The sequence below is a fragment of the Notechis scutatus genome, chromosome 1 (genome assembly GCF_049901735.1).
Source record: "Notechis scutatus isolate UNSWTSFEM ecotype Mainland chromosome 1, rNotScu1.2, whole genome shotgun sequence".
Classification (NCBI taxonomy): Eukaryota; Metazoa; Chordata; class Lepidosauria; order Squamata; family Elapidae; genus Notechis; species Notechis scutatus.
In genome coordinates this window covers 51,505,690-51,527,249 of record NC_142009.1, presented here as the reverse complement: position 1 = coordinate 51,527,249, position 21,560 = coordinate 51,505,690, and the positions used below count along the sequence as shown (strand labels likewise).

Below are 21,560 nucleotides of genomic sequence, written 5' to 3'. Positions count from 1 at the left end.
CTAATGCAAGACAATGCTAGCCCTCATGTGGCTGGAGTATGTCAGCAGTTCCTGCAAGACAAAGGCATTGATGCTATGGACTGGCCCGCCCGTTCCCCAGACCTGAATCCAATCGAGCACATCTGGGACATCATGTCTCGCTCCTTCCACCAACGCCATGTTGCACCACAGACTGTCCAGGAGTTGTGGGATGCTTTAGTCCAGGTGTGGGAGGAGATCCCTCAGGAGACCATCTGCCACCTCATCAGGAGCATGCTCAGGCATTGTAGGGAGGTCATAGAGGCACGTGGAGGCCACACACACTACTGAGCCTCATTTTGACATGTTTTAAGGACATTCCATCAAAGTTGGATCAGCCTGTAATGTTTTTTCCACTTTAATTTTGAGTGTAACTCCAAATCTAGACCTCCATGGGTTGCTAAATTTGATTTGATCTCCATTGATAATTTTTGTGTGATTTTGTTGTCAGCACATTCAACTATGTAATGAACAAAGTGTTTAATGAGAATATTTCATTCATTCAGATCTAGGATGTTTTATTTTTGTGTTCACTTATTTTTGTGTTATTTTTTTGAGCAGTGTATATATATATGTGTGTGTGTGTGTGTGTGTGTGTATGTGCGTTTGTGTGTTTGTGTGTGTTTGTGTGTGTGTGTGTATATATAAAATAATATATGTGTGTTTGTATTCTCCCCTCTCTATATACACATATACATACACACACACACACATACACACACAGAGAGATAGACAGAGACACACAGAGAGATAATTATACACACACATAATACTAATATTTTTTAGTGAACAATACATTACTAGATCCAAAAGCATAAAACTCTGCCTAGAAGATCTTACAGTATAATATGAAATAGAAAACAGGAAGAAAGGAAGCAGTAGTTGTCTCGAATTTAGATCTAGTTTGTTGGTAGCACTTAGCTGAATTTGGCTTATCTAACAAAAGTAAAGTAGGATCAGATCTAATCTATACTTGGATGGGAAGCCACCAGGGAATGTAGCTTGTAGCCTACATGGAAAGTCAGAACACATCCCAGAAGATGGCAGTAGTAAATCACTTATGTATGTTGCCAATCAATGTATCTCCTGGAGTCAACTCAATTTAAAGGAAGATTTTTGTAGGCCCCATGGGCAACTTTATAAGAGTGATGGTGTCTCTGGAATTGCTTTTAACACTAAATCATCTAATTTTTTCAGTAGTAATTTTATGACATTCAACTAATCTTTTCACTATGATTTTTTTTTAAATCCTCACTGGTTCCTATAATGTAAAAAGTTGTGCGGGATATGCTCTGATTTCTCCCCTTGAGGCATGAAATATGCAGTAGTCCTCTTCATTAATTTATTTCCCCCAATTTACATAAAAATTGGGGCCCAGTTATCAACTTATTGTTTATTAATAATAGAGTTCCAGTTAGGGTTAGAGAGATCTAGGAACTGTTAATATGATATACTAAAACAGTATCATTCTTTACTTCCATAATTAAGACAGCACTTATCCTTTCATGTCACATATCATGGCAATATCATATTTGTAAATAATCTCATTACTCTTCCTGCATAAAACACACCTCAATTCCAAATTAGGTAAATAATGTTATATTAGATTGAAGCTATTATAGGGATTTCTTGAAAGTGAATTTGGACATAAGTTGGATTTTCTAGTGGAAAAAAAAAAAGATTAATAGAACATGGTAACTGAAAAAGCAAAGTACCCAAAATTCTAATGAAAATTCTAAAATGGAAAATGAACAACATTGCTGAAAAGAGAAACTTGTAGCTAATCTTGCAGGGAGAACATGGGGATCGCAGGAGGCTTGATAAAAATAATTAGTGGAATTGGAGTCAAGCTTGGTTGTGAATTCCTGAAAGCATTGGCAAATATATAATGCTATATTGAGCAAAATTTAGTTGAGAGACTTCTAATATTTATATTATTAGTTGGGAAATATTTTATTCCTGTTTAGATCCTTTACATTGCATAGCCAAATGTGGCTAACACAACTGAGCTAGAACACATATTATCTGATGAACACCACAGACATGTAGAATGTAGAATGTAATTGCTATGTGTCAACATTGGTTCAAGAGATTACTATCTTCATTGGGAGAAATGTGTTCATTGTTTTGCTTGTTCTGCAATAAAAAAAAACTGGTTTAGAGAAAATCAGAAGTACCAAACAAATATAGAAATAGATGGCTACAGAATGTAAGAGAAAGTGCAGATATTGCAGTTTCCATTGTTTTCCTGTTTACCAAGTCCTTTTAAAATTGTATATCAGACTGTGTTTTCTAAATTCTGAAATGACTTTAAAGGAGATTGCTATATTTTAAACTGCATTAAGTACTGTATTAAGAGTTAATATGCCTTTTACCATGACTTCCCCCCAAAGTGCTAGAAAGTAAAATGTACCGTCTTAGGTAATATATGGCTAAAATTCAGTTATTTTAAATTAAATGTTTCCTGTGTGTACAACATTGAAAGATTATTCACAATTCCTTTCAATTCACCATGATCTGTTTCTTTGTTTTACTGTAGTTTGTATGTTTTAACAAAATTGGCAGTACTTTCAGATTCTTGAGTAAGAACTTGATTGCAGGAAATACGACTTCAGCAATAGCGTGGTCAATGTCTGGAATACTCTACCCGACTCTGTAGTTTCTTCCCCAAACCCCAAAAACTTTAACCTTAGACTGTCTACTATTGACCTCACCCCTTTCCTAAGAGGTCTGTAGGAGGCGTGCATAAGCGCACCAACGTGCTTACCGTCCCTGTCCTATTGTTTCTCTTATTCTTCTTTTATTTTTCTTATATGTACCCATTTCATGTATTCACAACTATGTATACACTTATACTTATTATCTTGTAAACAATTGGCAAATCAAATAAATAAATAAATAAATAAAATAAATAAATATTCTAATGTTGCATCTTAATGCTTTCTGTACAAAGCACAATACAAGTTTCCATAAGGATCTCAATCCAAATTCACCCATAAAATGTGATTTTTCCTAAATTTTCTCAGCCAACTTGTTACTAATAATATTGTTGATGTTTGTTAATTGTACTTGTTTTAATATTTTGACTTTATGAATATTTTTAATTGTATGCTGCATGGTCACCTTTCAATGAGATGTGTAGCTATGTAAATGTAATAAATATTGTTTCATAGATTTTTAATGTTATCACCAAAAGACCAATAGATATACTGTATGTACAGAGATGACCACATCACATTAGTGCCAAACATTATTAATATTATATGTGAAATTCTTGGAATTAAAATATTTATTAATTTTACACGATTTTGAACTTTTGAGGCTTCTTTCTTTTATTTTATTTTTTCTAGTGGGAAATGGTTAATACAGTAAATACAAATTGCAGTTCTTTACTTGTTTGTATGAAACTGTTGGTAAAGTAGATTCCAAGCTAATTTGACAGAGACTTGTAGGATTATTGTTTTTTATAGGACTTTCTCTGTGTCAATTTATAGGTTCATCACAACAGAATTAGTTTCTTTATAAATGGCTTGGAAGATGATGATACAGCCTTCGATTCCAGAATTCTCACAGGGCTAATAGCAGATCCCTCTATTGATGGTGAATGGAGAATTGGGCAAAATTTAAATGGTGAGTGATTTTGATGGAAAGTCTTGAATGGATAGACTTATAATAATAACTAAAAAATAGATTGGATGGCAATGCAATATTCAACATTATTATTATTATTATTATTATTATTATTATTATTATTATTATTATTATTATTATTATTATTATTATTATTATTATGCTTCATCTCATAGTTAACCAGATATTTAGACTAGATTTCACACTTTTATCCATCTATCGAGCCCTTCCCTGGGATAGGCAGATGTGGATGTTTGATGGTATTAAAGATATTGTTGTAAAATGTTCCAGGTAAAGCTGCCTTTTATAATTGACCGGTGGTAATTTTGTCAATGTCAATGGTGTTCAAATGGTGCCCCAAAGGTTTTGGGATTATATCCAAACAGCCTTTTACTATTGGGTTCCCTCTTTTCCTTCTTGCAAAGCAAACTTACCACAGTTGTTCTACCTCTATTTGCAGATTTTTGTCTTTTGTGATCCCCCCCCCAGTTGTTTCTCTTCTATTCTGCTATTTCCAGATACTGCAATGTCCACCATCCAGCTCTTTGTCTTTCTTATCAACATTTGTTAATTCTGGGTATTCCTATATGTGGATGTTTATTGTCTGTTCAGATGCTAAAATCCCAGAGCACTTTAGCATCTTCATTTTGTATGACTTTTATCTATTTAGTGGTCCCAGTAGTTCTTCCAGATATTCCACACCAACCTTCGTAAGTAGAGTCTGCCAATGTCACTACTTGGATGAAGGCCATGATTTGGTTGTCTTTATTTTGATGGTCTTCCTATCCAGAGTGTGGACAATAGTGTGAAATCGCAGCTGCCAGTTCTTTAGCTGTTGTTGGCCTTCAAATACACCAAGAATGCAGCTTGGATAAAGTAGAAAAGAGTAAAAAGAAACTGAAATAAAATAATTTGTAATAACAGTTTTTCATTATTTCATATTCAGACCTTGATCCTTTTTATCTTCTTCCATTCTTTGTCTTCTATTCTACTATGTCTTAGTATTGCCATGTCAATTTTGTACACTTTCTTCTTTTGAATCACTGTTAAAAGCTGGTGTATGAGACAAGACTTTATTAATTTTAGTGTTTATTTTGGCTCACATCTTTTTCTGTAGATATTTATTTTATTTATTTATTTTATATTGCAGCCTATTCGCCCATGGTGACTCGAGGCAGCTTACACAATGTAAAACCATATTTAAAATAAAAAATAAAAAACAATAAAAACTAAACAAAAAGAATCAAATAAATTAGTAAAGTACAATAGAACAAAATTTGGGAAAACAAAAAATGACACAAAAACCAAAAAATATATATAGATATATTCTATAGTTGCTTTACTTATGCTTTAGTTATCTTTTAGTTATCTGTGTTTCATAGAAGATGGAACAGTAATTTAGAAGTGCTGTTATGAATAATCCTAAACAAATTACTATGTATGATCATTTCCTAGTTTTGACTACCTGAGGGCTAGCTGATAGTACCTTGGGAAATAGGCAATCAGTCAGAACAATTCTGAACACTTCATCCTGTACAAAAACAATTGTTCAAATTGGACAAAAAATGATATGTTGGATGAAAAAAGGAAAATTTTCACTCATACTGACTATCTATAGCGATATTGAGATTAAAAAATTAATTAGTCAAAAAATTTTCAAGTCACATTCATTGTAATCATAATCATGCATTTTACTTACTGCATATGTTACAAGTACTCTGTTTATAATGTTACTTTAATATAACTATAATTGGTTAAACTACTTCCCCCCCTTTTTTTGTTTTTGTTTTTGCATTTCTTGGCAAGGTTTTTCAGAAGCTGTTGGCCATTTCTTCCTTCCTAGGGCTGAGAGAATGTGATTGGCTTAATTACCCAGCTGGCTTCATGTCCACATCAGGGCTAGAATTCACAGTCTCCTGGTTTCTAGGATAATGCCTTAACCACTACACCAAATTGGCCCTCATTTTTCCCATTAGTAGCCATCAATAGCATGGTAATGTAGCTCAGTACTTACTCCACCAGGAGAAAGTAGAGCTTGCTCAAGACTATCAAGAATCTATTTGAAGAGCTGCTTGGATGTCTGACTTAAGGACAAGAGTGAATAAAACAATTATGCCATCTTTCTATGGATAAAGATTTCATTGTTTGAAAGCCAAAACTGAATTATTTTTGAATTCTAATGTGCTCTTTACATGTGATCAGGTTAGAATTACAAGGTTTTAGAAGATAAATATTAGATTATGGAAAAAAAATCTTGTCTTGGTGACACAGTGGTTAAAATGCAGTATTGTGGGCTAACTCTGCCCATAGCCAGAGTTCAATCCTGACCTGCTCAAGGTTGACTCATCCATCCTTCTGAGGTTGGGAAAATGAGGACCCAGATTGTTGGAGACAATGCTGATGTTGTAAACCACTTAAAGAGGGCTGTGAAGCACTGTGAAGCAGAATATAAATCTAAGTGCTATTGCTATTGTCACATATGTGATTTTACTGATTTTGGCCATCTAAGACCTAGATCCTTATTCCTCTTCTCCCTCAAGTGTTTGGAACAGAAACTGTTTTTGTTCTGTTTCTGCAATAAGATATTTAAGTTCCTTTGTCAGTTAAAAACACAATATTAAAACTTTTGGGAAAGGTTCATTTAGTAAGCTAAGGAAAAGGAGTAAGGGGGGGAAAAACATGTCTCAGAAATACCCATGTATTGAAGTAATCTGGAGTGAATATTTGGTGATGAGGAAATTGATACCCCCTCCTGCCCCGCCATTTTCTGACCATAGCTGTCAATATAAGGTTTCAGTGATTTTGCAGCTCCCTGAAATTCTGTTTGGTGATGAATTGGTTCGGCAGATTTATTAAGGCTGAGTATCACTGATCCAGAACAAAGTGTAATTTGGAGCTGAGTCCTAAATATATCTGCATCTGACCTGAAGAAAGTTTGATTTATTCTCAAAAACCACTGAGCTCCTATACATCAAAACTTGAAAGTTTTCTCCTTTCAAAGTGCTTGTGTTTGGCACTGTTATTTTGAATATCAGATACAGACACACACTTATGCAAGGCAGAAAGAAATCTTAAAAAATAAACCTTTAATCTTTACCACGTAAAGTGAGAGCTACAGTTGTCTCCAGTATATCTCTTCTCTAATTAGAGATGGCACATGGACTGGCTCATTACTTCTGTCTAATGAGCCAGTTTTTCTGCCACCTCTGTAATCAGATAAGGGATAGGTACAAAATGTTCCCATAAAGTTATTATAAATCATTTTAATCAAAAGAATTAAGTTACTGCCCTCCATAGTTTTGTCCGGAACCAAGATGGTTTCATTCAAAAAAGGTAATTGTGCAAGAGAGAGCTCTGTGTGCTGAATTTAAGATTTCCTCAAGCAGCACAGAGTTGTTTTCTGGTTGATGGAACCGGATTATTTATTTATAATGTATTTTTGCAGGTTCAGAGCAATTTGTTGGGAGGATGCAAGATTTCAGATTGTACCAAATGGCCCTTACAAACAGGTAGGGATTTTCTCAATTTTACAAAACTTAAAAATGCAATTATCAAGATAAAAATGATGTAATTATGATAATGTGGTTTCTTGGGCTTTTTAAAGTCATTGGATGTGTAACTGTACCTTCATGCAACCTGAATGCAAAGAAGGCTTTTAATTGGTTGCATGGATTCAAGCAGTTGTACTTTCAAGATATTAAGCAAGAAATTAAACAAATAAAAGCCCCTGTACACCAATCACATAATATCCATATGTTGTGAGATTTTCCTAAAACATAACTGATTTCTTTATGGCATCTTCCTAATTCTCATGTAAAACATTCACACTGAAACACTGTAAACACTCTCAACTGTTGTAGAACATGGAAAACCTATATTTGCCTTCAGAACTTGTGTTATAGTCGTTCCTTCCCTTTCAGTCAAAAATGCTACATTTTTTAAGCAAAAGAAATAGGTTAGATTAAATAGACATCTGTATCTATATGTCTATACAAAGCATTTTCCATAATACTGTGGTGTGGAGCTTTGAAGATCGTATAGCATAAAAATAATATATGTTTGAAGTGCCTTTGAAGGGTTATTTTGTGTGCCAATATTGTGGCATTGCATTATTAAAAATATTAATTTTTCAAAATCCAGCAATTAGTGATTCATTGCAACAAAAAATATCTCCTTTCCTATTTATAAACTTTTTATCCACAAATTTGTTAGAACTGCCTGTGTTAATATATTTTAGATATTGGTGATTTCAATTTGTCTATACTGCTCTTTAGATAATGAAACATGTCAAAAAAGTTTCATTAAAAGTGCATAAATAAATTAATAACTTAATAAGCAATAAATCTAAAATACAGTTGAGTGAATGAAAATAAATCCCAATTTATTTTTCATGGAAAACCAAGAAAGGACAACTAAACTAAAGTTAAAATGATTAATAATGCTGAATTTTCAGGTAGTCCATGCTTAACGCCATTAAAGTAGCACTGAAAAATGAGATTTATGACCAGGATCCAAAGTTCCAGCTGTTGTAGCACCTCTGCAGTTACACAATAGTAATCTGGATGCTTGGCAACTGTTTCATACTTACGACAGTTGCATAATCTTGCGGTGATCTTATTGCCATTTGCAATCTTCACTGCGGCTTCCCACAAGCAAAATCTGGCAGGGAAGGTCTTAAGTTGGTCCAGTAAGTCGTTTGCACTTTCCCCTGCCTGCCAGCAGCCACTCCCCATCGGGATCACATTATGCCTTACAAGCTGCTTGAACATCTTCCCCTATTTGGCATCAGCTGGCCCCACCACACCTGTACCCTTTCACCTACGTGCTGGCCTGATTGTGAACTACTTGGGACTTGCTTCACCATCTACCTTCCTCACTTACTGATAATAATGGGGAGTGCCCACATTGCCATTGCTAAGAGTTGCAGTTATGTGACATTGAGTTTCACAATCACATTGCTTAACAAAGGAAATTCTGGTTCCCATTACTATCATTAACTGAGAATTACCTCTGCTTTTCAGTTAAAAGCAGTTCTTTAAAGCCTGTTTGAAAACAATTAGAAGGGAGGTCAATTACCTTCCATTAGAAAATCCTTCTGTAAAAATTGGGCCATAATTGAGAAGTCTGTGTTTTTTGTGCCTACCAGTCTGATGGTTTTTATCTGCAAGTCCTTGGATAGGACATTTGTGCATAATCTTGTACCTAGGCATTTAAAAACCACCCTTTCTCATTTCTTTGTGATGTGCCTTACTGATTTCTTATTTATTTCTATTATTTTAGAGACATTTTTGAAGTATGGTCTGGAAAAATTCCTCAACTTCATATTCAATCAGAATGTCGCTGTCCTGGAAGTCACCCAAGGGTACATCCTTTGGTTCAGAGGTATTGCATTCCTAATGGTGCAGATGACACAACGAATGACAGAGTGCTCAGACTAAACCCTGAAGCTCACCCTTTAAGCTATATCAATGATAATGATATTGGAACTACGTGGATTTCATCTATATTTAACACCACTGAACATCTACGTCATGGAGTAACCATCACCATTGACTTAGAAAATGGACAGTACCAGGTAAGTTTAAAGTTCTCTCCTTTCTTGTTTTCTGTTTTCATTAATTAACAGAAATTCAAGCATATTCCAAATGTAATAAGGATAAATAAGGATCAATATACGTGGGTTAATTATTTTGATATCAGCTGGTTTCTCTTGAGGGGAGATAAACACATGACAAGCAGTTTGGTGTAGTAATTAAAGTCACTGGGCTAGGAACCAAACACCATGAGTTTTAATCCTGCTTTATGAATAAAGCCAAGTAGAAACTTGTGCCAGCCTAGGAAGAAAATACAAGTAGTGCTTGACTTACAACCACAATTGAGCCCAATTATTCTGATGCTAAGTGAGACATTTGTCAAGTGAGTTTTTTCCCCTTTACTGCCTTTCTTGCCATGGAATTATTCATGTTAGGTAAATCTCTGCAGTTAGTAATATGGTTGTTAAGTGAATCTGGCTTCTCCATTGACTTCCCTTGGCAGAAGATCGCAAAAGGTGATCACATGACTCCAGAACCTGCAACCATCATAAACATGAACCAGATGCCAAGCATCTGAATTTTGTTCACATGACCATGGGGTCATGTGACTGCTATGGTCGTAAGTGTAAAAAACAATCATAAGTCATTTTTTTCATTGCTGTTGTAACTTTGAATGGTCACTAAATGAACTGTTATAAGTTGAAACTGTTGTAGTGGCAAACAACTTTTGAAAAATGTTAGCAAGAAAATTGTATGGACTTGTCTGCATAGTCACCAGGAGTCAAAGACACAAAAAGTAAACTTATACCTTTTTCATGTACTTTGTCTCCTATTCTTTAAATGTAATATTTCAGGAATTCATATGATTTTTAGATATTCTAAATTATTATTTTTTAACACTTTTAGCTCTTTGAAGATTTTCAGTGCATTCAGGAATTCCTATCTCACAATTCTGGGAAATTCTTGTGCGCACACTTGGATTTCAAGGGATGCAACCTTGATGCTCGACATATGGCTATTAAGTGTTGCATAGCAGATTGGTACTGGTAAACAACCAATAATTCATGGAAGCCTGTCTAAAAGTTCATTGAAGTGGTATGATAAATATAAAGAATTCTGGTTTTTTCCAAACATAGCTTAGAAATCTTGTAACGATGGATAAGGTACAAAAATGTATATTGGATCCATTGCATTTTAGAACAGCGAATAAGACAGTGTTTTTTGCTTTGACAAAAAAATCTTTGTATCACCTCAAAATATCAGTGTGTAGTTCCAAAGTCTACAAGAGGCTTCTGTCCTGGATGAAGAAAAATTTGGCTTAGGGTACTTTGCTTTAGAAATAGGAACTGCTTTGTCAAAAAGTAGCATGCATTTTAGAATCTTGAATGTTTAGTTTTTGTTATGGGAATCCATTGGATAGCAACTTACCTTCCTTCTTTTTTTGCTTTGTAAAACAAGGCATACTAGATTGTGACTTGTGAAATATGAATACTTCCTCTATTTTAATAATAAGAAACCAATTATAATGGAAGAAGGGACACTGAGCACAGAGTAATAGCACAGGGCATGGGTGTCAAACTCGCCGTCTCATGTTATTGTCACATGATGTTTTGCAATGTTTTTTCCCTTTGAGGAGCTGGGTGGGCATGGCCTACACGCGATGCATCCAGTATGCGGGCCATCAGTTTGACACCCCTAGCATAGGGTATAATAAATGCTCAGGAATATAAAGCATTAGAGTTCACTTATGATAATTGAACATATGAGTAGAATTATGTGGAGAAAGACAGGTGAGGAACCTCTTGCTTTAGTATTACTTTCATTTGTATCCTTTGTTGGTTGTTAACTTTAGGAAAGTTTTTCTATGATAGCCTATGATTTTTGCTTGTTTTATTAGAACTTATGTAATCTTTTCTTTTCCAGAAGAGCTCCTTCTGGTTATAAAGTTGTTTAAGGAATACATTATGAATAACATAATGTTATTATATTTGATACATATGGTAACAACAACAAAAATATTTATGATGGTACTTTATTTCCACTTCCTATGGTCAAAGTTCTGATTTTCCCATTAATACATAGATTGTAGCATAGTTCAGTAAACAAAAACAGTTTATAAAATTACACATGTTCTTCTATTAGTGCAATTGTCACCTGAATCCAGGCTGTCTGAGTTGAATGCTGTGGAAATATATTTTTTCAGGATAGTAAAAGACATGTTGTTTTATAATTAGTGCTGCTGAATCTTTCTTTTACAAAACTGATGACATCATCCAAACTTACATGTGTGTGTGTGTGTCCAGAATGTTTTCTTGGTTTTCTAGACTCATTTATTTAAATGAGTTGCATTGTCAGAATGGTTAATCCTGCCCCCCTTCAAAAAAGTTTGGAGTTCTGTTATTTGGATTTCTTCTTTCTTCTAAATGGAATAATGGAATATTTTTTCATAATTTAATATATATTATTACATTTTGAATAATTTTTTTTAAAGTCATATTTTTGTGATTATGACTTGAATCTTTGTTACTAAGATAAAAGAGTATAAAAGTCAACATTTGCAGTAAGTGCAAATGTGCAGTTACTGTTAATGTTTGGAAAGAACAATAACTGATTAAAGAAATTTAAGAAAAAAGATACCAAGGAGAGCTAAGCTTGGTAGGTGAGGTGTGTGGAAATCGAGCCCTGTGAGGAACATTTAATGGGTATGTTTAGTTCAGAGAAAACATACCTGAGAGGAGAGAATTATAATCTTTAAATACCTGAAGGTATATCACACAGAAAAGGGACTGGCTTTATTTTCTGCTGGCCTGGGGACCAGAACCAGTAAATTAAAATTACAAGGAAGTAGCTTTAGGATAGATGTCAGGAAGAATTGGCAGTGGAAACAGGCTGCCATGTGATGTGTTGACTTCTCTTTCGCATGAGGTCCTACAACACAGAGGAAAAGGTTAGATCAGATATACTTTTAGGAGATTTTACATTGAGCAGTGGGTTGGATCTTAAAGATTTCTTTAAATGTTCTGATTCTGCATAAGTCTTCCATATTAATTAGCATTTTGCTGTTCATTTGCAGGTGTTTTATGTTATAATCCAATTCTTCAGCCCTCAGCCTGAAGTAATCCGAATACAAAGAAAAAAGCAACCCTCCATTGGTTGGGAAGACTGGCAATATTTTGCAAGGGATTGTAGTGTGGTTGGAATGGAGAATAACGGATCGCTGCAATATCCAGATTCTGTAAACTGTCTACAGGTGGCTAGGTATGAACAAGCTTATATTGAATTAAGTTACATCTCATATTTGCACAGACAACATAGTGCATTGGACGCCAATAAGCAAGCAGATGCTTTTCTTTTTCCCATATGGCTTCTTGTCCCACTTGGTTTCATTTTTTTTCACGTAGTATTTTTAGAACGTAAAAATGATGAGAGCCACTACAAAACTTGAAAGTCTATTCAGCTCCCAATAAACAAACAAACAAACAAACAAACAAACAAATGGTGTGTGTGTGTGTGTGTGTGTGTGTGTGTTTTACAAAAAGTAGAATGGGAAAATTGAGCACATCTGAGAGATAGACTTTTATTTTTATTATTATTATTATTGGCATGGAGAGAAACCTCAGCTGTTTTGTTAATTAAGTATTTCATTATTAGCCTTCTACGGCTAGGATCTGGCTACTTACAGAACTGTCTTTGTCCCATTATATCAGGTAGGAAAGGTATATTCCAGGCCCTGTCAGTTAAACAATTCTGTCAAGGTCCAGGAACAAAGCCCCCTACCATTGGAATATTCTCCCCCCAGAGGTGGGCCTTCTGAAAAGGTGTGAAATCATGGCTCTTGGCTGGGGATCACAAAGAAGCAAGCCCATTCTTCATCTTTTAATTAACTTATAGCATTGTTTTTAATCATTCTTGCTTCTTTTTAAATCTTAACTTTGATATACTGTGTGTTTATTTTATTTGATATACTTTGATATACTTTTAGTGTTTATTTTATAGCATCAAAAGTTCTTCTGTGAGAGAGATAAGTGATTCCAAAATAAATAAAAATATATAAATAAAATTATTGACTAGCCCTGCTATAGCAATTGTGTGAAATCTCCCACAAAATTGTTTTGAAGAAGTTTAGAAACCATATTTCTGAACCTCTTGTTTGACCAATGCCTTACATAATTTTCTATGCTGGACTAGAATATTTTGACTCTCATAGGAGCAGTGGCAGCAGCTCATAATTAAGTCCTCCTTCAGTGTGATTATTTGCAAATTAGGTGCTAAAGTGTTTGAGTCATAAATTACTTTCAAGAATGCTTCCAAGGTTTGTATTGCCTGATCTTGGCAAAGAATGCAACTCTTGACCAGAGAAAATGAAAATTACAATTCTACTTTGGCCATAAAATTCCACCTTGATTAGGGTGGGACACAGGCACACAACTATCTTTTTGTAGCAAACTATTGAAAGCAGAGTGTTCTTCTTTCCAAATTCCAAACACATGCACCAATATGCACACACACACACACACACACACACACACACATATAACATCAATTGTTTTCGCCATCCCTGCAAACTAGAAAAATTGCTTAAACAAGTAGGAGAGGAGAGAGAAAAACAGAAGCAATACCTTTAGGCAAACTCTCCTATTCCTGACCTGTTTATTTCACTTCTTCCCCTACAAGCAGAAATAAATTACAGGAGAGTAAGTTGACAGACTGTAAAAAATACTCTGGCTATTTGCCTATTGCATTTGGGTCTGTTGTTTTTTGATGCATTTTGTCATTGTGTGCTGCTTATTCTCTTATAATCCTTCCCTCTCTGATCTCTCTGATCTGTAAGGAACTGAAGATGAGAAAAACATTAGGTCAGCCATAGGACAGTGCATGCTGACTCCAATGGTGATCACATGACTGAGGAACTGTAAAAGTTGTAAATGTGTGCCTTGAGTTATTTTTTCAGCACTATGGTAACTTCAAATGGTCATTGCACAAGGTAGTTAGTAAGCAAGGTCTATCTGTATTAATATGTAGGGTATTTTTCACCTGATTGTACCTGTTCATTTCTTAGTCCCACTCTTTGAATATGATCTTCAGCATACTACCCAAAGTAGTAGTTTCCTACCTCAACTGAAATAGATCATTAAGATGATCTGATAACAACTTTTAAGTTTTCTGAAAGTATGCCTTTCATTAAAAAAAATACTAAGGAGATGAATGAATATATAAGAGGTTTAATAGTGATTATTAATAGTATTACAGAAATTATTATAATGGTCAAATGGCATTTGCTGGATTCCAACAGATCAATACGTATATTTTAGTAAATAAACTGAAAACTTGATTGTGAAAGTCTTTAAAGGTGGATAGTTTTAAAGACCAGAAAAACTTACAAGATGGGGAAAAGGTATTTACTTACTTGGTACTTACTGTATTGTCAAAAAAAGTGAAGGTAGTGAAAGAGAGTGATTTTCACAAAAACTGCATAGTACTTGTCTTTCTTTAGCTTGGTAAGTGCATCTCTTCACCTTTGAGAATTGTGAATGATTAACATAGCCTAAAGAAACAACATCTCTGCAGCTACATACTGTTCTAGAATTTTTACAAGACAGTTGCTTTGCATAAGTAAATAATATAGCTTTTCTTTCTTGCTTTTTTCCCTTAAAGTCTGCTGTTAGCTATAACTCTCTAATTGCACAAACTCTTAGGACATTTTAGAAAACACTCAGCATCAGGAATGTGTAACACTTGTCTGAAAACCCATCAGGGGCCAATCCACCAGGTACAATTGCTGTTTGTTTGCCTCTCCCTTCCCATTCCTTTCAATACTGGCAGGTAGGCTATTAAAAGTGTCAGCATTTTCTCTGGACTTCCACACATCTTCATTACAATACAGGAGAAGAGTAAGAGGTTGCTGAACGTGCATTCATATTCAGCAAAACATAGCTGGTTTTCATATTATTCAAAGGGATGGAAAGAAGCAAAAATTATAAGCATTAACTTGCTCAGCAAAAGGTAATATTTTGGTGTATAGTCAAAAGTATATTAAAAACAGTCCAGCTTATGCAATAGTGCATCTTCAAAAAAGTGCAAGTGCTAATGTGTGAAATGGTGCTACAGTAGAAATGTTTTACAATGGAACAGTGCTTTCCTTCAATTACATGACATAAACAATACTATAAAGTGATACATGTAAACGATTCTGCATAGGGAAATTACACGTAATTGAAAAAAAAAGACCCCCAAAACACATGTACATTTGAGAATTAGCTGGTAGGAAATGAGTTATCATTGTGATTTTAAAGCTAAAATTGACAGAATATCTGACTTGTTCTCCTAGATTTAAATACTTGCTGATCAGGGAAAAATATATATTAAAAAAATGCTTTGCACATTTACCATATATTGCTATTTGGGTTTTAAATAAAACCTATGTTGTGTTTATCTGCAAACAAATTATAGTAGGGAACTATTCACTAAAGGATAGGAATGCACTTCAGTTTCCATCCATTTTCATATCTCCTAAGAAGAAAGTTATTCTAAGTCTAAGAAAGGTCTTCATATTTTATTGTAATAGATGGCAAAACAATTCCATATAGGACACACCCAAGAGGTCACCAAGAGCCAAAGTTGATTGTAGGGATTTACATCCTAATTGTGAATTAAATCACAAGAACTGAATCTGAATTATTTATGCATAACCTTCTCAAGTCTAGATAGAATTATTTTAGCACAAGTAAAATAATTTTAATATATATGGAAATCAGTCATTTTTATGTTTATTTATAATTTTTTCTGGCATATGTTTTATATCTGGTTTTGACTAGCCAGTGCTAGGTCTGCTCATTTGTCCTCACTTCTTCTTGGAATAAGTGGTGATCTGAAGAACCAGATACCTGTAGATATCACAATAGAATGGAAAATAGATACTATAAAGACGTGGGAAAATACCCGAACAAAGCTGAATACCATACATATAAATACCCGCGCGTACACACACACACACACAAACACACATCCAAATGGGATGGCAGAGTTTATTTTGCATAGGAATTATACCCTTTTAAGAAAGGAACAGAAATGTATACTAGTTTGGGTTGAATGCAGTTTTGTAAGAATATACTGTTACAATATTTGCATGACCCCAATAAAAATAAAAATAAAGAAGTCAGAGAAAGAATTGCTGTTTTTCCCTGAAGTATTTAGAGAACTATTAAAATAAACTAGATCCACTTAGTGGATTAACTAAGTGTCAGTTGTATTTTTGTTATGAATCACAAAATTATAGCTCCATGATATGTTTTGAATGAAGTCCCATCAGGATGCAGCTCAAATTCCACTTTCACTTAGGTCTCCTGAATGCAATGGAGTTTTGGAATGCATATGAACAATTCAGTTAAAAGTTAATAATAATAGGAAGGTAGACTGGGGATAGTAAAACCTACAGTTCAGGATGAAGATTTACGAAATTGTTATATGAGCTTGCATTTCTGGTAAATGATCATGGGAATTCTGAACTTGTCTTTGAGAATTCTGAACTTGTCTTTTATTAAACAAACTTAGGAGCAGTAGTGGTCCACATAATTTTTAAGCTGGTACGTCAGTTATGATTCTATCTGGAGTAATTAGAAGTTGGCCCAGTTATGTAAGCACAAGTGACATCCAGTGAAAATGACAATAATACACTATGGGCCTGCTATTAATGATTATTAAGAAATTTTGGTTAGTGTAGAATGCAACCATGTTGCTGGGAGGAAAACAGTTGGTTTATGGGATATCTGTGTTGCTCCAGCTGTACCGTGTTTCCAAGCTACATTTAAAATATGTTTAACCTTTAGCCAATTTGAGGGAAACTTATTTGAAGTCATTTCTGCTTGTAACATCATAACAATCAGAGCTCTAAGATCAGTAATAGGATTTTATCCGAAGCTACTCAGATTGGAAGACACAAGGGAATAGAGGTTGTTGCTTCTTACTTCTGGAATGTATTAGGAGAAGTAAGTTGTCAAGACCCTAAAGACTCACATTGCTGTGGACTTCACTTAAATCATTCAGGATAGGATGTTTTTAAAATTAGTATTTAAAAAGCCAGTTGTTTTATTTTCACTAGTTTTGACTATTGTTTGTTTGTTATTATATTGTGAATTCTATCTTGGAAGGGTTTGTAATCCGAAACAAGGATTCATATTATTTTAAATAAGTATGATGCCTCCATTCTAGTGCTTGGAAATTATACCAGGTTCCTTTTTTTCCCCGTGGCTAAAATTGTTCCATTTAAACAACCATACAATTTCTCAAAACCCTGAAAACATTGGGACATTCTTTTTTTTTTCTATGTTTCAATAGCCATCCTCCATATTCCCATGGAAATATTACTTTCAGTATTCTTACTCCAGAACCAAATCATCGCCCAGGATATAATGATTTCTACAATACACCATCACTTCAAGAGTTTGTCAAAGTCTCAAAAATTAAGATTCATCTATTTGGCCAGTATCACACTACTATGCCCTGGGTTAATTTTGGACATAGATACTATGGAATTGATGAAATTACAATCAGTGGAAGGTGAGTTGTGTGATGTTCCTATTAAAAATTAAGTTTTGGGATAAAAGATCACCATGGTATTATAAATGAGAATGTAGTATTATGGCTGTGCAGTGTTTTGGACACAAAGTTTAAAAAAAATCTTTGCAACAAGTAGGGATATGAATATAGCCCCTACCTATCTTGAAAGCAGTCACTTGTTTTCCTGGGAGTAAGTACCTGCCATCCTCAATTGTCACAAAATCTCAGGAAAAAATATGTCTGTATAAGGAACTGCAGACAACTCTGAAACATCTTTTTCACTTTCAGATTTTAAGCACCGTTCAGCCTTATATAATATAGCACACCAGCACTGATTTCAAATCTAAAATAGCTTGACTAGTTTCCATCTTTAATATTATTTCATTTATCAATAATGCTTAAATTTTGGATTTGATCATTCATATGGAGAGGTATGTCTGATTGAAAGAGGATCATCTACCATATTTTCAATTTTTATTATGGTGTCTCATCTGTGGCAGATGTAATGGATTTAGTAATGAACAAAATTCTTTGTCTTGGCTAGTTTTTCTTCTTAAAAATGAGGCTTCTGTCAGCAAAAAAATGTTATATTATCTATGACTGACAGCTTTATTGTGCATGGTAAGTCACAAGTCTAGTTGAAGGCATAATTGCACCCTGTAAATAAAATGCAAATTAAGTAATGGCTGGTCTCTAGTGAAAAATGTGCTATTTTTTTAATCACTTGGGAATTTATGTTTTAGACAAAAATACAGTACTCCAGACTTCCTTAGGAAGCAAATTGTATCTATTATTATTTGAAGACAGTATTCATTATAATTTCATTACAATATTTATTTTAATTATTTTAACTGTTTGAATTATGGAGAAGCTAAGATGCTATTTTTCGAATAAGTGAATTTGTTCTGTAAATGAAATGTCTTCTTTATATGTGCACATTTTCAGTAGGATTTTGGGGATATTGGCAATAGAAGAATAGTTTCAACAAGTAATCCATATAATGAGTTGTTCTTAAACCCTACTGAAATCCAGTTGAAAGATGCAGTTAAATATAAGTTAATCTCTTTGGAATTTAAGCATAACAAATTTTATTAGGACTGTACAATTATAAACACAAACAGCGGATGAGAGGCTGATGTATAGTTAGCAAGTAAACAATAATAATTGACCTTCCCAATAACTTTTCCCATTTACTCAAACTGGATGGTTTGTTCCATGATATACTTATATATCCAGATAACAGTGCAGATGGAGACATCACATTGTTGTTTGTTTCACATTAGCAAGGATTGAATTATCTATTTATCTTGAAATACATCATTAAACATAATTTAATCTATTTTAAGGATTTTTCATTGTAGGATGAAAGCCTATATTTACCTTTAGCTGTCAGGTTTTTCCCTTCTACAATTTGTTGCAGTAAGTAAATAAAATACATTGGCATTTGTGCTATTAGTTGAGTTATATTTGTATATATCATTACCAGCTGTATGCCTTATTTGGAATTTGGCACCAATGGAAAATACAGAGCTATAATTAAAATTATTATTACCTCCAGGTCTTGTTCCATGAAGATGTAACTTGAAAAGTGAACATTTTGTCAAAAACTGTGAAAATAAATAGAAGCAAATAATGTGTTTTAAGAAATTATGGAATTACAGATGGAAGGGTTAATGTTGAAAACACAGGTGTTAACTCTAATTAATAATTAGGATTTTGCATCTATACAGTATATAATGAAAATACATAATGTGCATTTGATCAGTTAATAGTTGGTCTGCAAGATGTCCTGTCAGTTTACTCCCTTTGAAAGCAGCACATATTTGACATTTATAAATGCTGAATCAAGAGAGACATGGAATAGTTCCTACACTTAATTGAGCCTTTTCTGAGATGGTTATCTTTAACAGAAGCAGACAGTTACATTCATTTCAATGTAAAAACAATAACTGGAAGGTGCCCTTTCAAATTATATATCAACCTTATCCAACATGTTGCCCTCCAGGTACATTGGTACTGCAAGTTCTGGAATTCCTAGTCAGTTTTGCTTTTTTTTTTTTATCAAAAGCTTTATTGTTTTACAGATGTAATTGCTTTGGCCATGCTGATCATTGTGACACAAGTCATAATCCTTACAAATGTCTCTGTTCCGTGGAAAGCTACACAGAAGGCAACAATGTAAGTTTTATTCCAATATGTGCTTCACCTCAAACCCCAATTTTCAACATCGTCTGAGGTTTAGATTTAGGATCTTGTGAGAGAATTAATGATGCTTTTTGGATTTCAATTCCATTTAGCTTCTTGCCACTTTAGATAATCCCATTAATGAGTTCCACAATCAGCAGGAAGCTTTCCAGATACTGATGAAAAAATGGGAAATTAAAAAAGTATCATCTTTGGCATTGTTGCCCAAGTGGTTCAGAAGAGGGAAGAACTTTGTTTAAAAAAGATATAATTGAAGGAAAACCTTTATGTTTTTATAAAGGCAACCTGCATTCCAGTAATTAAAATGTTTATCTTTATTTTTAAAAAAATATTTGGTGAAAAAATTGCTTCAGGAGAATTACTATGACTCCATAAAGTTTGTGGACAGAAATTAACACACTATGTGTTATTTAACATACACATTTGTCAACTTGAATGTACAACTTCAAGCATGACATTTGAACACAGATCTTGTCCCATTCAGTGCTGAGAGTAGAAATTTAAGTTGTTTTGAATAGTAAAGGTGCAACTACTTAACCAAATATTACTGTAATTGAAGAAAAATGAAGCATTTGTTAGAACAGAATTCAAAACCATGTAATCAAAAGCAAATATTTTAAAGTATGGAAAGGGCAGGGGGTGCTTGAAGGGTGAGAATTGTAAGAAAATTAATGTTAATTGGATATGAGTGCCAAACATTAGTTTATGATCTTTATTAGGAGCTCTATTAGAGATAGCAACAATTACACAAGTAGTACTTTGAGTTTGCCAAGTAATTACATCTTATGTGTACTAGTCAATTCCGGTACAAACTTATTTACAGTAAATTCTTTTTCTATGAGAAAAGAAGACTTTGACTAGGGAGAGCACTTAAGGATGTGTCTTATTGTTCTCTGTTCTAAAGGATACTAAAATTCACATAGATTAGCGCTAGAGAGTATAAGCGCAAGTATTCCCTTAAAGCAGTATAGTCATCCAGTGAGATTCATCCATTTATACACTGCTCAAAAGGGAACACAAAAATAAGACGTCCTAGATCTGAATGAATGAAATATTCTTATTAAATACTTTGTTCGTTACATAGTTGAATGTGCTGACAACAAAATCACACAAAAATTATCAACGGAAATCAAATTTATCAACCCATGGAGGCCTGGATATGGCGGTACTCTCAAAATTAAAGTGGAAAAAAACACTACAGGCTGATCCAACTTTGATGTAATGTCCTTAAAACAAGTCAAAATGAGGCTGAGTGGTGTGTGTGGCCTCCATGTGCCTGTATGACCTCCCTACAATGCCTGGGCATGCTCCTGAAGAGGTGGTGGATGGTCTCCTGAGGGATCTCCTCCCACACCTGGACTAAAGCATCCCCCAACTCTTGGACAGTCTGTGGTGCAATGTGGTGTTGGTGGATGGAACGAGACATGATGTCCCAGATGTGCTCATTTGGATTCAGGTCTGGGGAACGGGCTGGCCAGTCCATAGCATCAATGCCTTCATCTTGCAGGAACTACTGACACACTCCAGCCACATGAGGTCTAGCATTGTCGTGCATTAGGAGGAACCCAGGGCCAACCACACCAGCATATAGTCTCACAAGGGGTCTGAGGATCTCAT

The 21,560-nt window shown here is 34.3% G+C and overlaps 1 protein-coding gene across 2 annotated transcripts in view; it reads left to right on the top strand.

Annotated features, from left to right (window-relative positions):
* The window catches only part of USH2A (usherin), a 502,972-nt gene that overhangs the window by 47,341 nt on the left and 434,071 nt on the right, over positions 1–21,560 (top strand). For both annotated transcript variants that reach the window (XM_087963894.1, XM_087963886.1), the window contains exons 4-9: positions 3,513–3,648; positions 7,094–7,157; positions 8,929–9,223; positions 12,256–12,440; positions 17,517–17,738; positions 19,823–19,916. In XM_087963894.1, the coding sequence (XP_087820020.1) occupies positions 3,513–3,648; positions 7,094–7,157; positions 8,929–9,223; positions 12,256–12,440; positions 17,517–17,738; positions 19,823–19,916 (996 nt within the window). The remainder of the gene's footprint in view (positions 1–3,512; positions 3,649–7,093; positions 7,158–8,928; positions 9,224–12,255; positions 12,441–17,516; positions 17,739–19,822; positions 19,917–21,560) is intronic.